Raw genomic sequence first — 22,597 nt, forward strand, 5'->3', positions numbered from 1 at the left:
TCCTGTGCCTGAGAATTTGATGTTATTCATCTGCTCTGCCTGTTCTTAAATAAAGAAATAAATAATAAATAACAGCATCTTAGGTCAGACAGCTAATTTTCAGACCATGCTTACCTGCACTGGTGCAAACATCACAAGCAGCACTTTGCTGCAACTCACCCACAACCTGCCCTCTCCTTAAAGCACCTTCTGCTGCCTGTTTTAAACCAGTCCTCCCCCACTAGTTTAAGCCAAAAGGAGTGTCAAAGCAGCTGATAGCTCTGCTTTTGCAGCTGTAAAAATTCATCCTAATTGCCTGACAGAATTCTACTCCAATCCATTTTCAGAGAAGGCAGATAACAAAACAGTAGTGCTTTGAAAAACACACCAGACAATTATCAAAAGTCCTGCTAGCAGCAGAAACACTCCCAAAGCCTCAGGGCAAAGCAACTGAGTTTATGCCATGAGTTCAGTAAAGATGTTCTCATTCAAAAGGGGGGAAAAAAAACCAGTAATCAGGATGATCCACTTTTTGACACTGAAACACCCATAGCGTGGAGCAGAGGGGGACCATGTTTGCAGCCAAGGGAATTCTCAAGTCTTAGGGGTAGGAATCACACCCACACAATTCAGTCTCACTGCCACAGGGCCATCTCCTGGTGCCACAGCCCACCAGTTACCCCACAGCTCACCTCTCCAGGTTCTGTTTGCCTGTGCTGTGTGACATCAGGTGAGCTCTTGCAATAGCCCACAAGAGACCCAAAAGCCTTATCACTGAGTACAGTCTTGGGAAGAGGAGGAAGGGGGACAAGCAAGGAAAAGTATGGAAGATAAAGGGGAAGTATTACCTTGAGCTGGTTTTGTCCCTGTTCCTATTATACATGGAACTGGCATTCCTGCCCTGGCAATACCAGTCGGTCTGCACAGGTTCCAGCAGCACAGCACAGCATGAACATGCTGCTATGGCCAAAAAAGTGAGTGGGCCTTGTCAGGTACTCACCTCTGGTGGGAAAATCAGGGTAACTGAGCACCTGTGCTACTTCGAAGCTTTTTCTTTAGCACAGGATACAAAGTCATGCCATCCCATTCTCACCCTCCCCAATCCCAGTCAGACTGGTGCCTTTTGGTAGTTATGTCCAGCATTCCTCAACAGCCATTCCCTTGCTTCAGGAATCACCAGGAAGATGGCTCATTTCACAAGTCTTGCCCAAAAAGCTCCCATTCACCCTGTTCCTCTAGACTGCCTCACCTCTATATGTGTCAGGCCACATGTATGGGCCAGGACACATGACCTGCACTCACAGCCCACCTTGAAAAGCACGTACCCCACTGCAACAGCCATCCCCAGGCCATCTGTACTTGCACAGCATGGGCTTTTCTGGCACGCTCCACCTCAGGTTCCCTGCAAACACCTCAACTATGTGAACATGTCCTAGGGCAAACACCTGAGGCAGGTATCATGCTTCAGGCAGCCCACACAGACAGTCCTGCTGCACATCACCGCAAGGAAGGGTCCAATCTGAAATGACTGATTCAGGATCACTTTCATGCTACAGGATGGCCAGAGCCAGGCAAACTTGATTAGGCTGTGGTGCGTGGCCTGAAGGGAAGACAAGGTTATATGGGCTGGAACTTTTCCTCTTCCCTCAAGCACAGATGATAGCAGACTCCTTTCTCTGAAGTGTCTCCTCAGGTAAAGGAAGTAAACACCTGCCAGTGGGACACATATTCTGGCTTTGGGGTTTCCAGGCTCTTTGCCAAGAACTAGCACCTATCCTTGTCTTCAGAACAGCCAGCCCCAATGAACAGGTGGTTGACTCTTGTGTCTCACAATCCCCAACTCGGTCTGATCAGCCATGGACCAGTTTCCTGGTGTAGTCATCCCCAGCTGAGCTACACAGAATAAAAGCACACACCTTCATAGAGATTCACTTACACTTAGCCCCTTTCACCAACACCAGAGGTCTGCCCAATGCACAGCATGTTACTGGGGAAAAGCTACAACTTGGACACAATTCTCCACTTCACCTGCAAACCCTAGTCCCTACACACACTTCCTAGTACATGCACCTTCATACACAGGTGCAGTTGGCCAATACCCTTTCTTTTGAGTGTAGACAGTGAGAAGAGAGAAGCAAGCTTCACCCTGCCCCAAGCCAACTCATCATTGGTGGATATCCACCGATGGATCAAACCTGTCCTCTGTCATCAGAGGATGTATGTCCTGTAACCACAAACCCACAGGGCACCAACTCCACCCCTGATGTGGGACAGCACATCAAGACGTTTACTAGAATCAGAAACTATCTCTGTGCTGGCACAGTTCTGAAACAGCAGGCAGTGGGAAAAGACAGCTGATGGCTCATGTTTGAGAACATCTCTACCAACACTTGCCAGCCTCAGTGGTCAGAGCAGCTGTCAAGAGAGAGGGTGGTCTGTCTTCAGAACAGACCTTTGCCCAGTCTGGTCACTTATGAGTAAAGCTTCGCCGGCTCCTCTCTGACCAACAGCTGGGGCATCTTAGCACAACATACACTGGCAGTGCTGAGCCATATTACAAAGGGGCTCTGCCACAAGCCTTTACACAGCCTTGAAGTCAAACAGCATTTTGACCAGCTTACAAAATAGCTGGCTCATAACACTTGCAAGAGAAAAAGTGCCTTATGTTGGGATCCAAGCCAAAAAAAAAAACCCAACAAAAATAATCAGGCACTGTCTGTTTGGGTACACCTGCCTGAATGGCTCAGAAGGGCAATGAGGACAGCCTCCCAAATCACTAAACTCAGCTTCCAGTAAGAAAATGTGACAGGTGATGCAAGCACAGGGAGGCAGCAAAGGCACAATGCCTGCAGGGTTATCCATGGGTGACTGTGACAGCCTGCAGAAGACAGCCAGCTCAATGTGCTTCTTACTGTGAAGGCAGCATGGTGGGCCTTTGACTCACCGTTCCCTCCTCTCCAAGAATCTGTTTGAATCAAATCACTGCTCTGGAACAAACCAAATTTGCTTGTATGCAGCATGAGCCAGAGGAGTAAGAACACAGGAACAAATCAACGTGAGTTTAACAACAAGTTAAACCTGCACAGGTAAAGAATTTTAACAGCCACAAGTGTTAAAATTATTCTTTCCCATTGAGAAACCCATGGCATACACTCTGTTCAAACAATTACATTATGTTATTAACAAAACCACCCTTATAGTTAATATTGTATGTATATAAATATTTTTTATTTTTTAAAAAAGAAAAAAAGATGGTGGCTGACTATTCCACAACACATCATTCCTTTGCCCAAACCAAAGCAGATTTTATTTGCCTTTCTTCATTTTTGCCGTCTTTTCTTTCCTCTTCTTCACATGCTTTGGGATTTTCGTTTTTCTCTTTTCTCTTTGGGCTTCTTTAACCATCTTTTTCCTTTCCTATAAAGGATCAGACAACATTCATTTGAAGACAGAAGGGAATGAGGGATTTTGAGCAAGTTAATCGATTGTTTCATTAACAAGTTAATTACCACAAAACATAAAAATAAGGCTATCAAGAGGAAGAAATAAAATAAATAAAAATTAATAGGAATAGTGAGGGGAAAGGAAAAAGGTAGTACAGGTTGTGGGTGGAGCCAAGACCTATACACTGGTAATGACAAAGCAAAACTCAAACTAGTTAAAATATGAGTTTCATGCAACCTTTGAAGAAAGGGAATCTATCAATATGGATGAGAAGTGACCAAGACTTCCCTGCTTCATATCTGACACATATGATAGACAGCAGCTCCAGATAGGTAGAAAGTGCCTATTAGAACACTTCATTTTTATTTGACATATTTTCTAGAAGAAAAACCTAACAAGCAAACCCTGAAATTTTGAGTCCTTTAAGCCCACTAGTTTCACCTTTCATTTTTTTTTTTGCACAGCACCAAAAAGTCTGCCAAAAGGCTCTCACCCATGATCAATACACTGCAGAAGAGCCTCACCAAAACTGAGCATAATTGTTCTGCAGTGTAGAAAACAAAACATAAAAACATGCTTAACCAACCAGAAGCCCATTGCATGACTACATTACTACTCTTGCCCCCAACAAAGGTAACCAGTCTGTACTAATGGTACTGCAAATGCCTCTGAGGTACAAACACTGTCACCAAGACTCCAGGTCTGTAAGTCAAGTGGTCTCAGTTAATCAGGTCTCCCTGTTGATCAGGGATCACAGCCATAAACACTAAAGCCTGGAAGAGTAGCCAGAAGCACTGAAAAGCAGCCCAGGCTTCACTAAATTCTGCTTTGTGTACCGCTATAATTCCCTGTAGAGACCTCTCCCCTAGCTTTGCCCAGGCTATAGAGATGCTACATGTTGCTCTACATAAAACCACCATTAATAAAGCATGAAATTCACTGTATCTGCTCTCATTCTCCACAAAAGAAGAAATACACAGCTTGTTTCAGACAAGAACTTCCAAGAACCACTAAGTTTGGATTTTTTGACATCACAAAAGCAGAAGTGGGAAAAAAAACCCAATTCCTAGCCAGCTGACCTTTTTGTCCATGCTAACTTCAGCAGGTTTATCTTTGGGATGTACAGATTCTTTACAGCCTGAATCAGAGTCCTCTGAGCTGCCACCATCACCATCATTGTCATCAGAGTCTGTTTCTGACTCGTATGCCTTTTCAAGAAGTGCAGGAATCTGTAAGATACATCAAGAATTATGTCAAATGTAAACCAAGAAACCTAATGACAATACACACACATATATACACTGTGTGTATATATTTATTAAAAAACAAAACAGAATCTGCTGCAAAGAAGCCCCTGAGAGAGCTGATGCCACCTCCTTTACCACAGCCATCACTGAATCTCAAGAAAAAGAATGAAAAGTAGGTTAAGCAAATTAAGAATCTAGAAAATACAACACAGATTCTTTTAGGTCAGGTCTCACAGCACAGCTGTTATTTGCACTCCCAAACTAATTTCCCTACAGTTAAATAGTGATTTGCTAACATATGTGGAAGCCAATTTCTAATTATCTTGGATCATACCCAAATCCACCTTGGGGGCACTGTATACACAGTACATTGCAAACACAGATATCTACACTGGAAAACTCACTTATTCCTAAACAAGCCTGAAGACTCTGCTACAGCCTGATCCCATCCATGTTTATATTTCCATTTTAAATCAGTCTACACCACTGCTAGATAACATTTACAAAGTAAGAAGGGGGAATCAACACAGGCTTCCACATTGAATTACAGGTTACAACTGATCCATACCCAACTTCTTACAGAAGTGTCACTGTCAAGTACTTCAAACATAGTAAGACATAATATCTTATGCCGTTTACTGCAGAGCTATTCTTTATGCAATATTACAGCAAAGTTATCCTGAACATATCAAAACTTGCAGTTGTGCTACAATTTCAATGAATTACATTTTCCATATTCAGAAGATGCTTTCCCTCATCTCCACCTTGAGAGATCATGGCCATACCAAGGATTTTCCTTTCATTTCAAGCACCCCAAGCACTGACAGCTGAGGGAAGTGATTCCTGTGTTGTGCAGACACACTGCCATGCCAGGCCTATCCTGGACATAAATGGTTACTCTGCAGACAAGAGGCTTCTTTCAAGGTGCCAGCTGCAATATGAGGCATTTTCTGTACTACCTATAAGCACTTTTCTGAAAACAGCTCAAATGAAGGATTTCAAGAAGACCCTCTCACCTTCTGAACACCAGACAAATCCTTCTTCAGTCCTGTAACAGTCTGGTAAAGAATCTACACCAAGGGAAAGAAAAGAAATTAAATTATCAAAATATGTCTTATTTTTTGTGCCCAGAGAAAATGACTATCTAAACATACATAAAAAATAAAGACAAGGATGAAACCCTCAAAATCAGCATTAGCACTAGCCAGACAATTTTAAAGTATGATACTGGATTCAGTATTCCACACCATGGTAACAAAGCTTCTCTTTTTGTTTGTTGCTATCAGTTTCTAGTAAGAATAATTCATGTCCCTTCCCTCTTTTCCTGCAGTGTTTCAGCACATCTACTCACATTGTCTTGCTGAACATTCAATGCCATATCCTCTTCTTTCAATTTCATCATTATATCCACATCTCTCTCGTAGTTTTTAACTTCAGTCAAAGTTCGAGGTATGTAAGCCTTCTTAAACACCTGGCAGAGTGAAAAGAAACACTCATTTACATACAGTGTCACAATCTTTTTCTTTCCTAATTATGCATCCTTAAGAGCATAATCACAAAGGGTCAGAGAAATAAAAATTAACATGGCAGTCATCTACTACCATGCAACCTACACATTACTGATAGATCACAACTAGCAACACTCCTTCCTTAGCATGACCATCTCCAGGTAACTAACAAACTTCTCCAATCCTTCCAACTATCTCTTAAACCTATTCGAATCCTAAGGTTTTATATTCTAGGGATTTTTTAAATGTTTTTATAGTGATGTTTACAATGCCTTCAGGAGGCAACTCTTTATATAACAATACTTGCTTCAACCTACAGTCCAACTCAAAAAAGGTTCCTGCAGTGGTACAGTAAAAATTAACTTCAGTATCAACAACATACTTTAAAATTTGTGTTTGAAACAGCCTTCCAGAAAATTTATGACCCTACCACATCAGAAACAGGTATTTTCTTTCTCTTTTTCATGGTATCAGTTCATTCCAGTACAAATTTAGTACACTTTGTCATCATCACTGCCTGTTTAAGTGCTGTGCACAAACCAGAGGCCCCAACCTCCAGAGCTTGCCCTTAATCAGCTCTACTCTTTTGTGAAGGAAGGGACACAAACTAGCCATGGTCACAAGAGAAGTCTGAGAGAAATGAACTGAACTTGGATGCTATGAAACCTTTTCTCTTACAGGTCAGTACCTTATGTAAACAAAGGAGTAACTGGCTGCAAAAGGTGGCCTTGTTACAAAACACTAGCATCTGACTCTACAGTTCAGAAGTTGTACTCTGAGGATATCCTAGGAATCAAAAAAATCTTTCCTTGGCCAAGCTTGAAGCAGTTGGTAAAACCTGCAGGGCTCCAAGAGGAAAATAAAAGTCTTTGATAAATCAAGTAGTACTGACTCCAAAGATAAGGGTTTGAGTTTTTTCTTGTTTGTTTTCTGGTGGGTTTTTAGCTATCCTGGAACAGATAGAAATGGTTGTATCTTTACATCAAATGGTTTCACTTAATATAAAAGCAATAGAACTGAATTAGACTGGGACTGGAGCTAGATGGGCAATTTGATCAATGCAAGTATCCAAATAGCCTGTTTCTGTGTCACTGGTCCAAAACCACGGGCATAATCTTATCTTTCTACTCAGTCTGTTTGTTAACTAAACCTGAACTGGAAGATAAATCAAGGGACCCAGCTACAAGCAAACAAACTGGTTTAGGAAGTGGTGTATCTGCCTTGTAAACAGCTGTCAGCTTTTACACATGGCATTCCTTAATACTTCACATCTCAACTGCTTCAACACATCCCAGTACCACAAACAATGTTATGCTTATTATCAACTGTACATGTTGCCAAATAAAACAGAATATTTTTCATTGTTTAGAAGGGGCAAGGTTAATATTAATTTCACAGCAGGAACAGAAATCCTCACTTCCTCATCCACTTTATCTTGACTGGATCTTTCCTCCTCTGTTCTTTTCGATGCTATTTCCATTGCCTAAAGAAATACAAAATAGTACAAAGTTATCACTTTTTAGAATCACATCACTAACTCTTTCAAATCGCATCCAACTAACTATTCCCATCTGCATTTCTCCCTATATTTCTCTGTCACTCACACACACTCCAGGTTTCCATATGGGAATGCCTCCAGCGACACCTAATGGTAACCAGGACAGCCGCAAAGCACTTACAGCTGTAGATGGGGGCTGTTAACAGAGGGAAAACGCACTTGTTGCTCCTCCCAGACCAAATTATGGCAGCCCAGCATGGCTACAGGATGTAACAGTGCAAGGAGAATCCACCGAGCAGTGCTCAGTCCTGGAACTTGACTTTCCTCATACACACTGAGCAAGCCAGAGGAGCACAAGTAAGAGGAACCACGTGCCACGTCTCACTCTCATTCAATCTCAAATATGACAGAAAGCACACAACATCTGGAATTCTCCATGTTGTACTGGTATTTGGACGACACTTATGTGGTCTTGACCAGGAAAGGCCCACCAAATCTCCACTCTTAGCACTACATATGTGGCACCCCTTTCTGTTAACTTATAAAGCATTTACACACACACGCACCCCTTTTAAAGTATCTAATTGGGAGCAGAGAACTGGCAGCTGACATGGCTGCTGCTGTCAGAACTCAGTGACTTTAACTCCTCCTAGAATCCATGTGTTCTGTCAGTCACTATACTTGGCAAACAAGACTATATACCTTGAAGTAACACAGTCCTGAGTCATTCCCTTCCTCCCTCAGCCCACCCAGCTCAAATCTGCATTCTCGATACAAGCATGGTCATATTTCTGCAGAGCTTTTCCTTGCCAAAGAAAAGAACTAATTTAAAGCATCCTGGGTTTAGTAGCACCTCAAACAGACATTTGAGTTTCATAATCAGACTTTCTGAGAAAATATACAATGCAAGTGTTTTCACCCCACAATGGTATTAATGGAAAAGACTTATATGCATTTTTGATACACTAACATAACAATGCCATGTGCCAGCTTCCTTCAATAGCAGGATGTAGAGCAAATGAGGTGAAGGAGCTTGAACTAGATCTGATTTTATTGTTCAAGTCTTCCTACATAAGCAACAGGGCCATGAGGTCTTACCTTAGATAGGTAGTCATCAATGTTCTCACTTGTGATAGAAGGATCAGTAATAAATTCAAACAGCTCCCTCACAGTCATCACTGCAACATTGTGCTTCTGGAAAAAGTCTACCAAACAAAGGCAGAGACAAAAAACGTAAGTAATTACATCTAACATATGCAGGTGTGATGATAAAGTAAAAAATGTATTTCCAATAAGGAATGGAGACCTCAAACTTTTACCAAAGAGAGATAAAAGTATTTATTGAAACACAGTACAGCCTAATTATGATCCATCTAAAAGGGAAGACACATTGACATACCAGAATTTTCCTCAATAGTACACCTGGAATTGGTTACTTGAGTCAGTTATAACCAAAATTTGGAGGCTGCATTTCTGTACTGAAAAACCACAGTGAATGACACCGAGGACTGCTTAATAAGCATTTCCTACTAAAGTTCTCAGAAGATCTCTCACTATGAGAAAGTAATCATAGAAAGAACAAAAAAAATTTAGTTTGAAGGCAGCTCTTTTTGCCCATGGAACCACAAGTCTCTGCAATGATCACAGCCAGGGCAGAACACAAAGCAAGGTGTTTCTTAAGAGTCTCTGCACAAGGACCAGACAGAGAAAGTTACAGTGCCAGAAAACAAACAAAGCAATATCAAAACCACAGCAAGTCACTGAGACACTAGAATATCTAGGGATTACAAGGAAAAAGAGCAAGGCTGAAACTAGTTGAGTCAGAAAAGAGTTACTAGAAAACCATGAACAGAAAAGTAATAAGAAAACTAGCATACTGGGTGCCAACAGACATAGTGCATCAAAAGGCACATAGTTTTTTGCACAGACTTTCAACAGTTTCTGTAGAATAAGAAAAAAGTCAATCTGAAAAGAAAGGAGGGACAAAAGCAGCCTGCAATGAGAGATTTTTTTTGTTCTCAGGGACACACCCTACCAGGAGGTGTGTGTGTTATGCAACATATATACTCACGCTTGAGGGCCAAAAGAAAAATGCCATAAAGGTAATTCATCAAAACACTATGACAAGTGATAACATCTCTAATTAATTACTTTATGCCTTGAACCTCTCAGCTACCCTGGACAAGTAAGTGCAGAGTACTTTATAACACATGGTAACTTCTTGCCAGTTGAGGAATTCCAGGTGTGGATTCAACTCACAGAAGGAAACACACCAGTGTCTGCACAGCATTTTTAAGTAAGGGAAGTTAAGATTGGAGTGGGTAGTGCTGCAGACTGGGACTAATCTTATACCTATCATAAATCTGAGATTCAGCCAGGTTACTCATTTTGGCCAGATGATTTCTAGCAAAATAGGCTCCACACTTCTGAACTCAGCACAGTACACTGCTCCCTGAGGGATGCATGAGAACATTAGAGAGGAAGTATTTTAATGGAATTTTGACAGCTTCTACAGTCAGTTCTCTCTGAAAACACACAGGTGAACACAGTTCACCTTGCTAAATAAACCAGCTGTCAGAACGAGGGCTGAAGTGCAGCCCACTCACCGTTAACGTTGGCACAATCTTTCCGCAGGAACTCCAGAGCGTGAGGGTGGTCGTGCTCCACAGCCTGAGACACATCAATGATGTACACATCCCCACTGTGGTACCTACAAAAAACCCACACAGAGCTGCACTAACTCCATCAGAAAGAAAAATTATAAAAATGGTACCTTACTAATTTTTCCCCTAGTTGACTGGTTCTTTTTCTGGTTGTGAGGGGGTTTTGTCTGGGGTTTTGGTGGTTTTTTTTTTTATTTTTATTTGTTTTTTGGTTTGGTATCTGTGGGGTTTGTTTGGTTTTTTAAAAGGAGAAAGCTCAGATCTGTGGTAAAAGCTACAAAATTAATTACACAGGTTACAAAACCCAGTAAAGAAGAGAACCCCACCCTCCCTTAAAGGTACATCAGTCCTCTCACACAGAGGTTTGCCAATGTATACATTTTAGATGTCACAATTCTGAGCAAAGATTAAAAACATACAGCATATTAAATTCACTGAGATCTGCATGAACAAGTCTGGCATCTTGGTACATTCTTCTCATGTACTGGATGATTTGTAGGTACAGCTCCCGGACTTTGGAGTCAGATAACTGAGCATTCTTCAGCAGAGGAGCAGGCCTTGAAATTACAACACAAATAACAGAAATTTAGTGCTTTTTCCTTCTTCATACCAGCTGCAAATGTTTTAATTGCTGTATCTGATCCTTCCACTGAGTAGGTATGGCAAGCAAGTCAGCATGTGCAACCAAGTGAAAGGAGCCAGTGTGAAGGGCAGCAAAGCTTGCTATGTGCTTGCCAAAGATACTGGACCTCTGTTTCCAATGTGAGCTGATTTGGATCAGGCTACAGTAATGTTTGTCCTACAAAACTATGAGCTATCTTCATGTATGATTACCAAGCCTTTCCAGCCTTAATCTCTGGTTAAGCCACTTTATGAATTAATTTTGCACACAGCTGAGGCTTCAGAATCACACAGACTGCCTGCAGTAGCAGCGGGCAAATGTCTGGGTACTCCACAGGTCACATGCACATGTAAGAATAACAAGTTAATTTTACAGGCCTGAAGTAATAGTAGGTAAATTCAAAGTGTTGGTTTGTTTGGTTTTAATAAACCTTTGTGGAAAGCTACTATTAAAAAAAAAACAACCAACCAACTTGATTTTCCAAGGATACTTACCTATCACCTTTACCAATAAAGCCCATGACAAGCACATGACTCCTTAGCATAATTGGCTCTGGGCAAGGTATCTGGGCTGTATTCAGCCTGAAACACAGGAACAAAGCAACAGAAAAAAATAAAAATCAAACTCTACTACTTGCATTGCACTAGTGCATGAAGGAGCACTGTTACTTTAAATGTAATACACAGTAAGAGCTCAGGAAACTCTCACTTGTGAAGAACAACTAGGAAATGCATACAAAAAGCCACAACCATTCTGGTTCTGACCCTTTTCTAAGCATTCCTGCGTCAGACAAAGAATCTTTACACAGTTCAGGTTAATCCCAGATTAACCTATATCACACAGCGTGCTGCTACTCAGCAGCAGCTATTTCTAGCTTTTTCTTGTTGTTCAGTCATGTCAGACAGAGTTCAGACATGGAAGAGCTTGGAGCATGAGCAGCAAAACAAAAGAATACCTTCATTCCTCCCTCCGCTTTTTGTTTCTATCCCATAGTGAAGCTTAAGACACTTTCCTGAACACTCGAGAGACTCTAAAAGGTACTGACAGCCACAGTCTAGAAATAGGAGAGATCTCCTATAAACTTTCAAATTTCAGTTAGCTTTGCATGATGAAATAAAAGCTGGGAAAATCACCTTATTAAATTCCTCATTTCTTTTTCAGCCCAGGTCTTCACCATTTTTCTTGGGTTGCCTTTGCAGTATCCATGACGAAATCTTTACATAAGGAAATAAAAGACAACAGGGACTCTTAGCCAATCAAAGAAGTCACCAGCACCACTGATTTTACCACCTTTCAAACAATCCCACTTCCCCCAGTAAAACCAGGCAGAAGTCAAACTCACCTGAATTCTCCACTCACATACTTATCCCGGTCCTTAAACATCAGAATAGAGGTTTTATAAATCTTTATAGCTCTGTTCTCTCCATTTGCAGTACCAGCATGATATACATTAGCCTATCAGATTATAAAGAGAAGAAACAACGTTAAAGAAAAGCTCTTTAAAGCAACTTCTCCTCTTTCTGGCACTTCTGAAAACGTCTGATGTCACCCCAGCCCCTACATGACACCCAGCTGAGTGAGATGATCACAGGACAAAACCAACACTGCACAAGAAAACTCTGCCTCACCCACACTTTGGAGACTGAAACAAGCCCTTGTGTGAACAGTGAACTTGAGCCTGTGCACTATTTAGTCCCTAAAGCATGGCACAAATATCTCATGTTTTCACACCTACACAGGGTGGAAATATGTCTTTAATCAGGATGCAAGGACCTGGAAGAAAACTAGATCAGCCTAGGTGACCAGGCATTCTAAAACTGATTTATTAATTTACTTGGAAATTTGTGGTCTAGTTTTAATTATCTGCAATATTGCTTGATAGTAACAGCACACAAACATGCTGATTTTGTAAATGAAGGTTTAATAGTATTTTAAACAGAATTTTGTTAGATCATTTAGATACTCCCATGTCTGCTGACACGGAGTTAATCTCACCTGCATGCAAGAATCTCATATGAAGAAAGAATTACCTGGGTTTGCATGTTTTTTCAGGCACTATTTAATATTATGTGTATACATAACATTTCCAAGAGTTTTGGTTGAAAGATGCAACTAACAAGATCCACAAATTTAAGATAGTATTTAAGCATTCTTAGAAATCTCTCATACTTGGGAAAACTGGTTTCCTTTAACATAAATTGCCTTTTATCTTGGGATAACTTCATACCAGTCAAGCAACACAATCTAGAACTAAATCCAAGTATTTCAGTACATCTTTTTAGCACCTTAAACTTCTGCCTAGCTTGCTGAAAAAAAAAAAGACTACTAGGTAATTTTCAATAAAACTTACTTCTTTCCCTGTGCTGATGCAGCCATTGATTTCTGATATGACACCTCTAGACAGCATCTTGAAGAGGATCATTCGGGTCCTTGGATCCAACACCTCAAATTTAATATAGAAAAGTCAGCAAAGGATAAAACTGAATAATACTGTCCAGTTTTAGCATCATATTAAAGGACTGATGGCATCAGAATACTCTAAAGGATCAAAAGATAATCCAAACAGCAACCACTAAGAATTTTGTCATAATTCTAGAATGATGCTTCACTTTTTCTGCCAGCATTATTAATTTTTCTTATTTATGCTAAACATATGTCTTTGAACTAGCTGTAGGAGAGACAAAGACAATGATTTCCCACCCATAGTTGCATCAAATGTTTTAAAATAAGGTTTTTCCTGGGATACAGATATCATAACTGAAATAGAGCACCTCTGTGGCCTTGGGCCAGTTCAGTCTTGCTAAAGAAGAAAAAAAGGCAAACCCAGCAATTTTTTCTTGTTCATTGGTATTTATTTAAAAGCTTGAGATGGAATTCTGCATTGCATATGTGAACAATTCACAATGCTAAGAACAAAACTGAACTCCAAAATATTTATGGAAGCAAATACAACCTTCATATACACAAAAGAAACAAAGAAACAACAGATCTCTTCAGGATAACAAGGGAAACAGAATTCCAGAGCAAAACTCTGTTCCTATTGTATCTGTTTTATCAGTGATTCCAAAATCCAACATTATTTGCTCTGGTCAAGAGAAATTTGATGAATGAAGGACTTACCTGTTCTACTGTTGCTCTGTCTGACTTGTCTTTGACTCGGTACCTAACAGAAGTGAAAATAATATTATATACATATGGACTCAGTACTTTGACAGAGCAAACCACAACATTCTGTCTCAAAGGTAAGATGACAGCCTCAAAAAGTAAGGCTTTCAGTTCATACAAAAGCAAAGCTCTCTCCTGCAGGCAGAGGGATGGAAAAGAAAAACAACAAGCCATCAGCACCATAAACATCAGTGTCCTTCACTTTTATAGGTATCTTCTTGTCTCCGCTGAATTATGCGCTCATTAAGGAGAAAACTTTATCTGTCTTTACAACTTACAGCTAAAAGCTGCAGGCTTAAAAAAAAAATCTTAAAAATAATTACTTTTCCCCCACCAAATCATCAGGAAGAAACTTCAGAAGGCTTTCTTTACATTTTTATCCCAACTGCTTAAGGATCTCTGTATAGAAGCAAAGAGTAACAGAGATAAAATAGCCTTTTCTAAGGGAATGACACCCATCACTTATGTCTTACAACACCAACACAGTCAGATGTGCTGCCAGTGACAGAAGAGCCAAAACTTTGAAATGATTTAGACAACTGCTTTGGAAAACAAAAAGTTTAAGATTAAAAGGCAGAATACTTCTAAATTTAATTAATGAACTTATTAAAAGTAAGGAAATAAGCACTACACTTCTGGGTTCAAATTATTTAAGTGAAAACAGAACCACAAATAATACTCACATGTCTGCTTCCTTCTGTCTAGACTTTTCTGTGACTCTGTTTATAACAGAGTCATCAAAATTTAGCTTATCTGAAAAACACACAAGAAGAAACTAACTAAAAAAATCAACAAAACAAAATACAAAGAAGCTTCCTATGTTGAAAATTGTCCCTGGGGTACTGCTGCCAGCCAATATGCCATAACACAATGTTAGAACATAGGAAGAGCCCTCTGTAATAAGCAGAGAAGTTATTAACCAGGGTTAATCCAGCTCTTCACTATGTCTGCTTTTCAAAGTAGGACTATAAGGTAGCAACACAGATGGGTGAGACAGTTCCAGACCTCGAGATGGGATAACAACCCATTGGTAACATCTGACCATTACATTTGTTTGCTTTTCTCTTATCACAATCAAATACCATTTTTCTGAACAGAATAAGCAACAGCCTCCCAGATTCCCTCTGACAAAGTATTTAAATGGTGTTTGATGAAATGCTAAATGTATAAAAGCTGCTGTATTTGGTTACACATACCAGCAACCTTCATTTCAGCACCACTTTGTCATAAAGGAAAATACAACCTCTGATTACCACCCTGTTAAAATTGCCTATCACAACCACACCTCATCCTAAGAGACTGAGCTGAGCAGCCTTTTCCATCTCACAGTAAACATCAAACTACACCATCCAGGACAGCAGCCTCTTCACTTACCACAGAAACTCTGACCCTCTGAGAAAACTGCTGCTTCATGTGCCACCCTAATACTACAGGGGGCTGCAAACACCTAGAAAGTGCAGCTGTGGTAGCAGCTGTGAGAGTGACCAACATCACAACAGAGAGCTGAGACCCTCTCTCCACCCAGGCAGGTTGCCTCTACAGAGAAGCTTGGGAAGAAAGACTCCATGTGGTCTGGAGAAGTCAAGGGGAAGGTGGAGAGAAAGGGGTAGGACAGCCACTTAATGGGGACTAAAATCAACTTCAAGTATTCAAAAGCCATTTTTAATCTGTCTGGCAATGGTTAACTCACTCCAGTGTGTTCTGGCTTAACATAAGCACAATTTGTCCAAGAATGTCACAAAGTGTTAATTGTTTTCATAAGAGACAACAATGCAATTATACTCACCTAAATTAATTTTGTGTTCAAATTTTCTTAAAACCTTGTCTGTAGGGGTGGACATCTTTGCTGAATAGCAACTAGGGGTCTGTCTGTTTGTCTGAAACAAAGGATTTGTTAATATAAGTTGCTTTCTATACACAGCCCTTTGAAATACAGACAATATAATTGGAAAAGTCAGCTCAAATGTCTATGTCTAAAGCTGTAAGAAAACCAAAGAGGGTGAGGAAACACATATGGATTAACAACAGATTTTGCTTAATTCAATAAAAGAAAATACAGGTAACACCTCAGTTAAAATTATAAAGGTGCCCCAAACCAGGGTTATTTTTAGTCTAGGAAGCTGCCAGGCTCTCACATAGCACTTTTTCTACCGACAAAAGGGCAACAGCAGATAGAAAAATAGAGAAAAAAATGTGAAGATAATGAACAGAGAAGACTTTCCAAGATGCTGTCTTTTCTTATAGGTAGCCCTCTCCAAATACAGCTAATTTCTGAACATGATTTGGCCAACACTGGACAGCATAAACCTCTAACTAAAGGCAAGAATAAATCAACCAGAGGTGCTTCAGACACGACATGCTGTGATCAGCACCACTCTTAATTTATCTCAACTCCTCTGCTAAGCTAGTATCAGTAAGAATAAGGAGGGTTTGAACCTCTACTGTCCAAGCTGGTGTCAGAACCAGCATCCTTCTTACCCCCCATAAATGCTTTTCATTCTGCCAGCGTTTCTGTGCCAACAGCATACACTTTAATTCACCTCCCTCCATTTCCTGTGCTTTTTTTTTGCCTCCTTCACTATTACATTGAAAACACAGCCTGTTTCACTCTGGGTGTGACTAGAAGGTAGTATTAAAATTTAATAGAAAGAATGGGGAAGATGCTGAGAAACACAAAAGTACCAAAAAGTAAGAGACAGCATTAGAGATCAGGGTGGGTAAAGAAAGAAAAGCTAAGAAAGGTCAGGAACAGAAGGAAAACCGCAGGGAAAAGGAGAATCCAGCAACAGGGTTTGAGACAAGAAAACCAAGCTGAACTCTGGCTACAATGTACATACACACATGGCACAGCAGAGGAATAAACTCAAAAGAAGGGGATTCTCTCAAGGAAAAAATTCATAAAATCATAGAATTGATTGGGTTGGAAAAGTCCTCAGAGATCATCAAGTCCAACCCTTGGTCCAACTCCAGTCCCTTTACCAGATCATGGCATTCAGTGCCACGGCCAATCTCAGTTGAAAAACCTCCAGGGATGGGGAATCCACCCCCTCTCTGGGCAGCCCATTCCAATGCCTGAGCACTCTCTGGAAAGAATTTCTTTCTGATCTCCAACTTCAATTTCCCCTGGCAGAGCTTGAGCCCGTGTCCCTTGTCCTATTGCTGAGTGCCTGGGAGAAGAGACCAACCCCCAGCTGGCTACAGCTTCCCTTCAGGTAGTTCTAGACAGTGCTGAGGTCACCTCTGAGCCTCCTCTTCTCCAGGCTAAACACCCCCAGCTCCCTCAGCCTCTCCCCACAGCACTTGTGCTCCAGTCCCTGTTTGCATTTATCCTCAACATAATACTAACAAAGCCTTCAGATTAGACCCCTTTGCTCTTGGGCACCCTTGATGCTCACAGAATAACCTCCAACATACCTGTGGATTACATCCACCAGCAGCATTGTGGCGCTTCAAGATCCTTCCCACATCATCCCAGTCCCAGTCTTCATCTTCCTCTTCATCATCATCGTTGTAATCATCACCATCTCCTTCCTCAGTGTTAATTTCTTCACATGTCTGTGACTGGAAGTTCTCAGTGACCTCACCTTTAGGTGTTTCTGTGTCTTCTGCAGATTCACTTAGAAGAAATACAGAAGTCTATATAACTAATTGTAACAGTCACCAAAAATTCAGTATATTTATCCCAACAATTTTACAAGTGTAACTCTCCAGGAGATGTTTCTCACTCCATTTGTCTTTAAGCAACATACTCAGCACTGGTAGGCCACGCCTTGAGTGTTGTGTTCAGTTCTGAGCCCCTCAGTTCAGGAAAGATATTGAGGGCTGGAGCGGGGCCAGAGAAGAGCAACAAGGCTGGTGAAGAGACTGGAGCACAAGTGCTGTGGGGAGAGGCTGAGGGAGCTGGGGGTGTTTAGCCTGGAGAAGAGGAGGCTCAGAGGTGACCTCCTCACTGTCCAGAACTACCTGAAGGGAAGTTCTGGCCAGGTGGGGGTTGGTCTCTTCTCCCAGGCACTCAGCAATAGGACAAGGGGGCACGATGGGCTCAAGCTCTGCCAGGGGAAATTGAAGTTGGAGACCAGAAAAAAATTCTTTGCAGAGAGAGTAATCAGGCATTGGAATGGGCTGCCCAGAGAGGGGGTGGATTCCCCATCCCTGGAGGTTTCTAAACTGAGACTGGCTGTGGCACTGAGTGCCATGATCTGGTAAAGGGACTGGAGTTGGACCAAGGGTTGGACTTGATGATCTCGGAGGTCTTTTCCAACCCAATCGATTCTATGAGTTTATGCTTTTAAGGGATGTCACTGCCTTTAAAGCACTGACTAAATTTAAATTATTGCCTTCACCACATCAGTGCTGCCTTCTGACTTTCTCTATATTTACACCCATTCAGATCCCTCTGACTCCAGTCAGGTGAGCACACCAGATGAGACCAGCTGGCTCCTTCACCAAATTTCCCCTGGCAAGGTCTCACACAAATCCTCACCAGCAGCAGGCAAACAACCTGCTGGGACCTGGAGGCACCAGCACAACCTGCAAGAAAAATGTTAGCCCTAAACAAAACATATGGCAGAAACTCTACAACCACCTGGAAGGAGGTGGTAGCCAGGTGGGGGTTGGTCTCTTCTTCCAGGCAATCAGCAGTAGAACAAGAGGACACAGGTTTAAGCTCTTCCAGGGGAGGTTTAGGTTGGATATCAGAAAGAAATTTTTTACACAGAGAGTAATCAGGCACTGGAATGAGCTGCCGAGAGAGGTGGAGGATTCTCTGTCCCTGGAGGTTTATAAGATGAGAGTGGATGTGGCACTCAGTGCTATGGTCTGGTAATCACAGTGGTGTTGGATCAAGGGTTAGACTTGATGATCTCGAAGGTCTCTTCAAACCCAGTTCATTCTATGATTTACTCATGTCTTAATTTACTGTGTCCAGGTCTGGGCTCATGAAGGATATTAAGATGCTGGAGCAGATCCAGCAAAAGGGTAACAGAGGCAGAGCACAAGCCTGATGAGGAGCAGCTGAGGGAGCTGGGGGTGTTTAGCTGGAGAAAAGGATGCTCAGGGGTGACCTCATCCCTCTCTATCAGCACCTGACAGGAGGTGTAGCCGGGGAGGGGGGGGGGGGGGTGTCGGGCTCTTCTCACAGGTCGTGAAGGCCTCAAGCAGCTGGTGCAGTTTGGGGATATCCAGGTTGGACATCAGGAGGAATTTTTTCACAAAAAGCGTGCCTAGACATAGGAATGGCGTGCCCGGGGAGGCGGTGGAGTCTCGTGCCCAGAGGTGTCCCGGGCCGGACAGGCCGTGGCGCTCAGAGCGGTGTTCGGTCACAGGCCGGACCCATTACCTCCGAGTCCTCCCCAGCCTAACAGATTCTATGAGATCAGCAGTGCTGTCATGGCTTTCTGCCACAACAAGCGTGTCCCAAAGGGAAGCCAAGGGGGAGGAGAAGCCTGCAGAGCGCACGCAGCCTCGGGGAGCCGCGGCAGCGCCGCCCGCCCTCCCTTCCCCGCTGCTGGCCGAGTCCCAGCGCTGTCCTCCCGGCCCCCCTCGCCAGCTCCTACCCATCCGAGCTCTCCGCGTCGTCAAACTGTCCGGGCACGACGTGGTCCATGCCCACGGCGCGGTATTCCATGGCGGGACGATGCGGGATGCGGATGCAGGGGCGGGATGCGGGCGGGGCGTCGGCGCCGCCGCTTACGGCGGCCGCAGAAGGACGAAAAGCAACGCGGCTGAGACGGGTTGGGATGGAGGTTCTGCCCCTCCCGGACCGCAGTAAAGCCGGAGAGGGACTTTTGGCGACGTCAAATGGCTTTAAACTTAAAGAGGTTCGGGTTAGTTTAGGTATTTGGATGTACGTCTTTGCTGTGAGGCACTGGCACAGGCTGCCCATGTAAGCTGAGGATGCTCCACCCCTGGAAGTGCCCAAGGCCAGGTGGGATGGGGCTGGGAGCAACCTGGGCCAATGGAAATATCCCTGCCCATGGCAGGGGGTTGGATTGAGGTGGGTTTTAAGAGCCCTTCCCACCCGAACCACCCTGTGATTCTATGAATTCACAGCAGCTGCGGATGCAGAAATACTCAACTGGGCTACATCTGTTTAGTATTAAATAATTTAGCCTTTAAAATACTGTCTTCAAGTCCTCCTGTCTAGAAATGACATTTCTGCTGCAGATTCATGGTTGTTTTCTCTAAAGCACTGGTGATGATCTGTGTTCTCCATAATAGATTCTTAGTTTTATTTAGTGTACTCTGAAATGCTAAATTTCAGTTTTTATTAAAATAAATATCTCATTGAAGCCAAAGGAATTGCAAATTTTCAAGCCTTGCTAGAAGCATCCTAATACCCCTTACACAAAACAACATTATAACTGTTTATATACCAGTGTAAGGTAGGATTAAGAAAATAAAACTGCTTGCTGGGCTTTTGCTATCTGGTATGCAATGGTAAAAATTTTAAAATGCAGTCTCTTTTTGGTAGATGTTTTTCCATTATCCAAGTGGTATGTGTGAAAGGTATCAAAAACTTGTGAATGTACAGAAAACACAGATGTTTGTACTGAGCAACCTTTAAAAAGCAATTAATGCAATAGGTGTCATTTGCTTCTGTAACACTTCATAAAGTCACTTGATTGAGAATTTCTGAATGTAGACAGCAACAAGCCAACTTCTGACATCTCTAAAGCTAAAACTTTGATCAGACTGTCTGCAAGTTCTGCCACCCAAACTTCTGACACTGGAGCACCCAGAACCCTTTCTCCTTCATTTACATAAAAGTTGGAATATTGTGTTACATGCCCTGTAGCAAAGTGCCAGCTGGTAAGGCAGAAGAGAATACAGTGCCAGGCTGAAGAAACAATACAAACTGCTTTCCAAAGAATTATTTACTGTAGACAAACATGTAAATGCTGGTGAGGCCACACCTTGAGTGTTGTGTTCAGTTCTGAGCCCCTCAGTTCAGGAAAGAGATTGAGGGGCTGGAGCGGGGCCAGAGAAGAGCAACGAGGCTGGTGAAGGGACTGGAGCACAAGTGCTGTGGGGAGAGGCTGAGGGAGCTGGGGGTGTTTAGCCTGGAGAAGAGGAGGCTCAGAGGTGACCTCAGCACTGTCTGGAACTACCTGAAGGGAAGTTATAGCCAGGTGGGGGTTGGTCTCTTCTCCCAGGCACTCAGCAATAGGACAAGGGGCACGATGGGCTCAAGCTCTGCCAGGGGAGGTTTAGGTTGGATATCAGAAAAAAATTCTTTGCAGAGAGAGTAATCAGTCATTGGAATGGCCTGCCCAAGGAGGTGGTGGATTCTCCAACCTTGGAGGTTTCTAAGGTAAGCCTGGATGTGGCACTGAGTGCCATGATCTGGTAATCAAAGTGGGGTGGGATTAAGGGTTGGACTTGATGATCTTGAAGGTCTCTTCCAACCCAACTGATTCTATGATTATATGATTCTAAGACAAAACTGTGTGAGAAGGTACTACTTGGGCACAGGTGGCTTCAGTCAGAGGAGAGAGGGAGCATTGCTGGAGGGCCCTGCCTCCTGCTGCTCAGTGGTTACAACATCCAAGTCAATCTCCTGACATGCACAAGAGAGGTTTGGAAGGGGGAAAGTTGATTCCATATGAAAACACACTGTCACAATACTTCTTCACCATCCCTGGAAGTTTTTAAACTGGGATTGGATGTGGCACTGAGTGTCATGATCTGGTAAACAGACTGGAGTTGGACCAAGGGTTGGACTTGATGATCTCGGAGGTCTTTTCCATCCCAATCGATTCTGTGATTCTATGATTCTTATTAGCCTGTATAACCTGGAAATTCCCATCATGCTTCATTGTGCTGGATATCATACAAACACTGAACAAAACCAGGAGTCTGTATCCTAAGGAGCTCACTGCCAAGGTTCCCCTCTGACAATGGACACAATGCTGTTTAAGGTATCCTTTCTTTAGCTGAGAAATGATGGCAGCAGCAGTGCAGGATTTACCTCTGGGTTGGGGATAGGCAGGAGCTGTGCCAACACATGGCCATCCAGCTTCGTTCCAGTTGCTGCCCCACCAGCACACCTTGCATTCACCCCATCTGAGTAGCCACCAGTTTCAGGAGGTGAGATATGCCTTTGTACAGGCATGTTCTGTGCTCTTTTCCCCGGTGTACAGCCTCTTACAACAGAAATCGGATTAAGATCACCTGTTTACTGATCTTTGTCCTAGAACCAGGTGCTGGAGGACTTTTAATCTGTATAGGTTAATCCATGTACAGAAAGAACACTGTTCTACAGGTTTATGTCCCTGTCCAATAAATTATTCAGTGCTCTTAGGTAAATATACCCATCTCTTGTAATGACAGGACACTGTTTGAAACATAACACTGCCAGAGGAGTTCCACATTCATTTTTATTCCTTCTTTGTTCCAGGCTTCCACATAACTTCCTTTACAGCCTTATAGTGCTTTGTTCTGTTCCAGCACTCATTTGGAAACAGGCACAA

General features: G+C 42.5%; 1 protein-coding gene across 2 annotated transcripts; it reads right to left on the reverse strand.

Moving 5' to 3' along the window:
* Window positions 1-3,165: 3,165 nt before the first annotated feature.
* On the reverse strand, window positions 3,166-19,802 carry RIOK1 (RIO kinase 1). 2 transcript variants are annotated; one of them, XM_071553289.1, is made up of 17 exons: window positions 19,682-19,802; window positions 17,541-17,742; window positions 15,913-16,003; window positions 14,810-14,879; window positions 14,082-14,124; window positions 13,312-13,404; window positions 12,304-12,416; window positions 12,095-12,175; window positions 11,456-11,542; window positions 10,759-10,896; window positions 10,283-10,386; window positions 8,775-8,881; window positions 7,596-7,661; window positions 6,022-6,141; window positions 5,687-5,740; window positions 4,503-4,652; window positions 3,166-3,396 (listed from the first exon to the last, which is right to left on the reverse strand). In XM_071553289.1, exons 1-17 carry the CDS (start codon window positions 19,750-19,752, stop codon window positions 3,286-3,288), a joined length of 1,701 nt encoding a protein of 566 aa, XP_071409390.1. In that variant the 5' UTR covers window positions 19,753-19,802; the 3' UTR covers window positions 3,166-3,285. The 2 variants fall into 2 exon arrangements, with proteins under 2 accessions (XP_071409390.1, XP_071409391.1); XM_071553290.1 differs by lacking the exon at window positions 17,541-17,742 and having other exon boundaries at window positions 3,167-3,396; window positions 19,682-19,768.
* Window positions 19,803-22,597: the final 2,795 nt, after the last annotated feature.

Source organism: Pithys albifrons, chromosome 4, assembly GCF_047495875.1.
Source record: "Pithys albifrons albifrons isolate INPA30051 chromosome 4, PitAlb_v1, whole genome shotgun sequence".
NCBI lineage: Eukaryota > Metazoa > Chordata > Aves > Passeriformes > Thamnophilidae > Pithys > Pithys albifrons.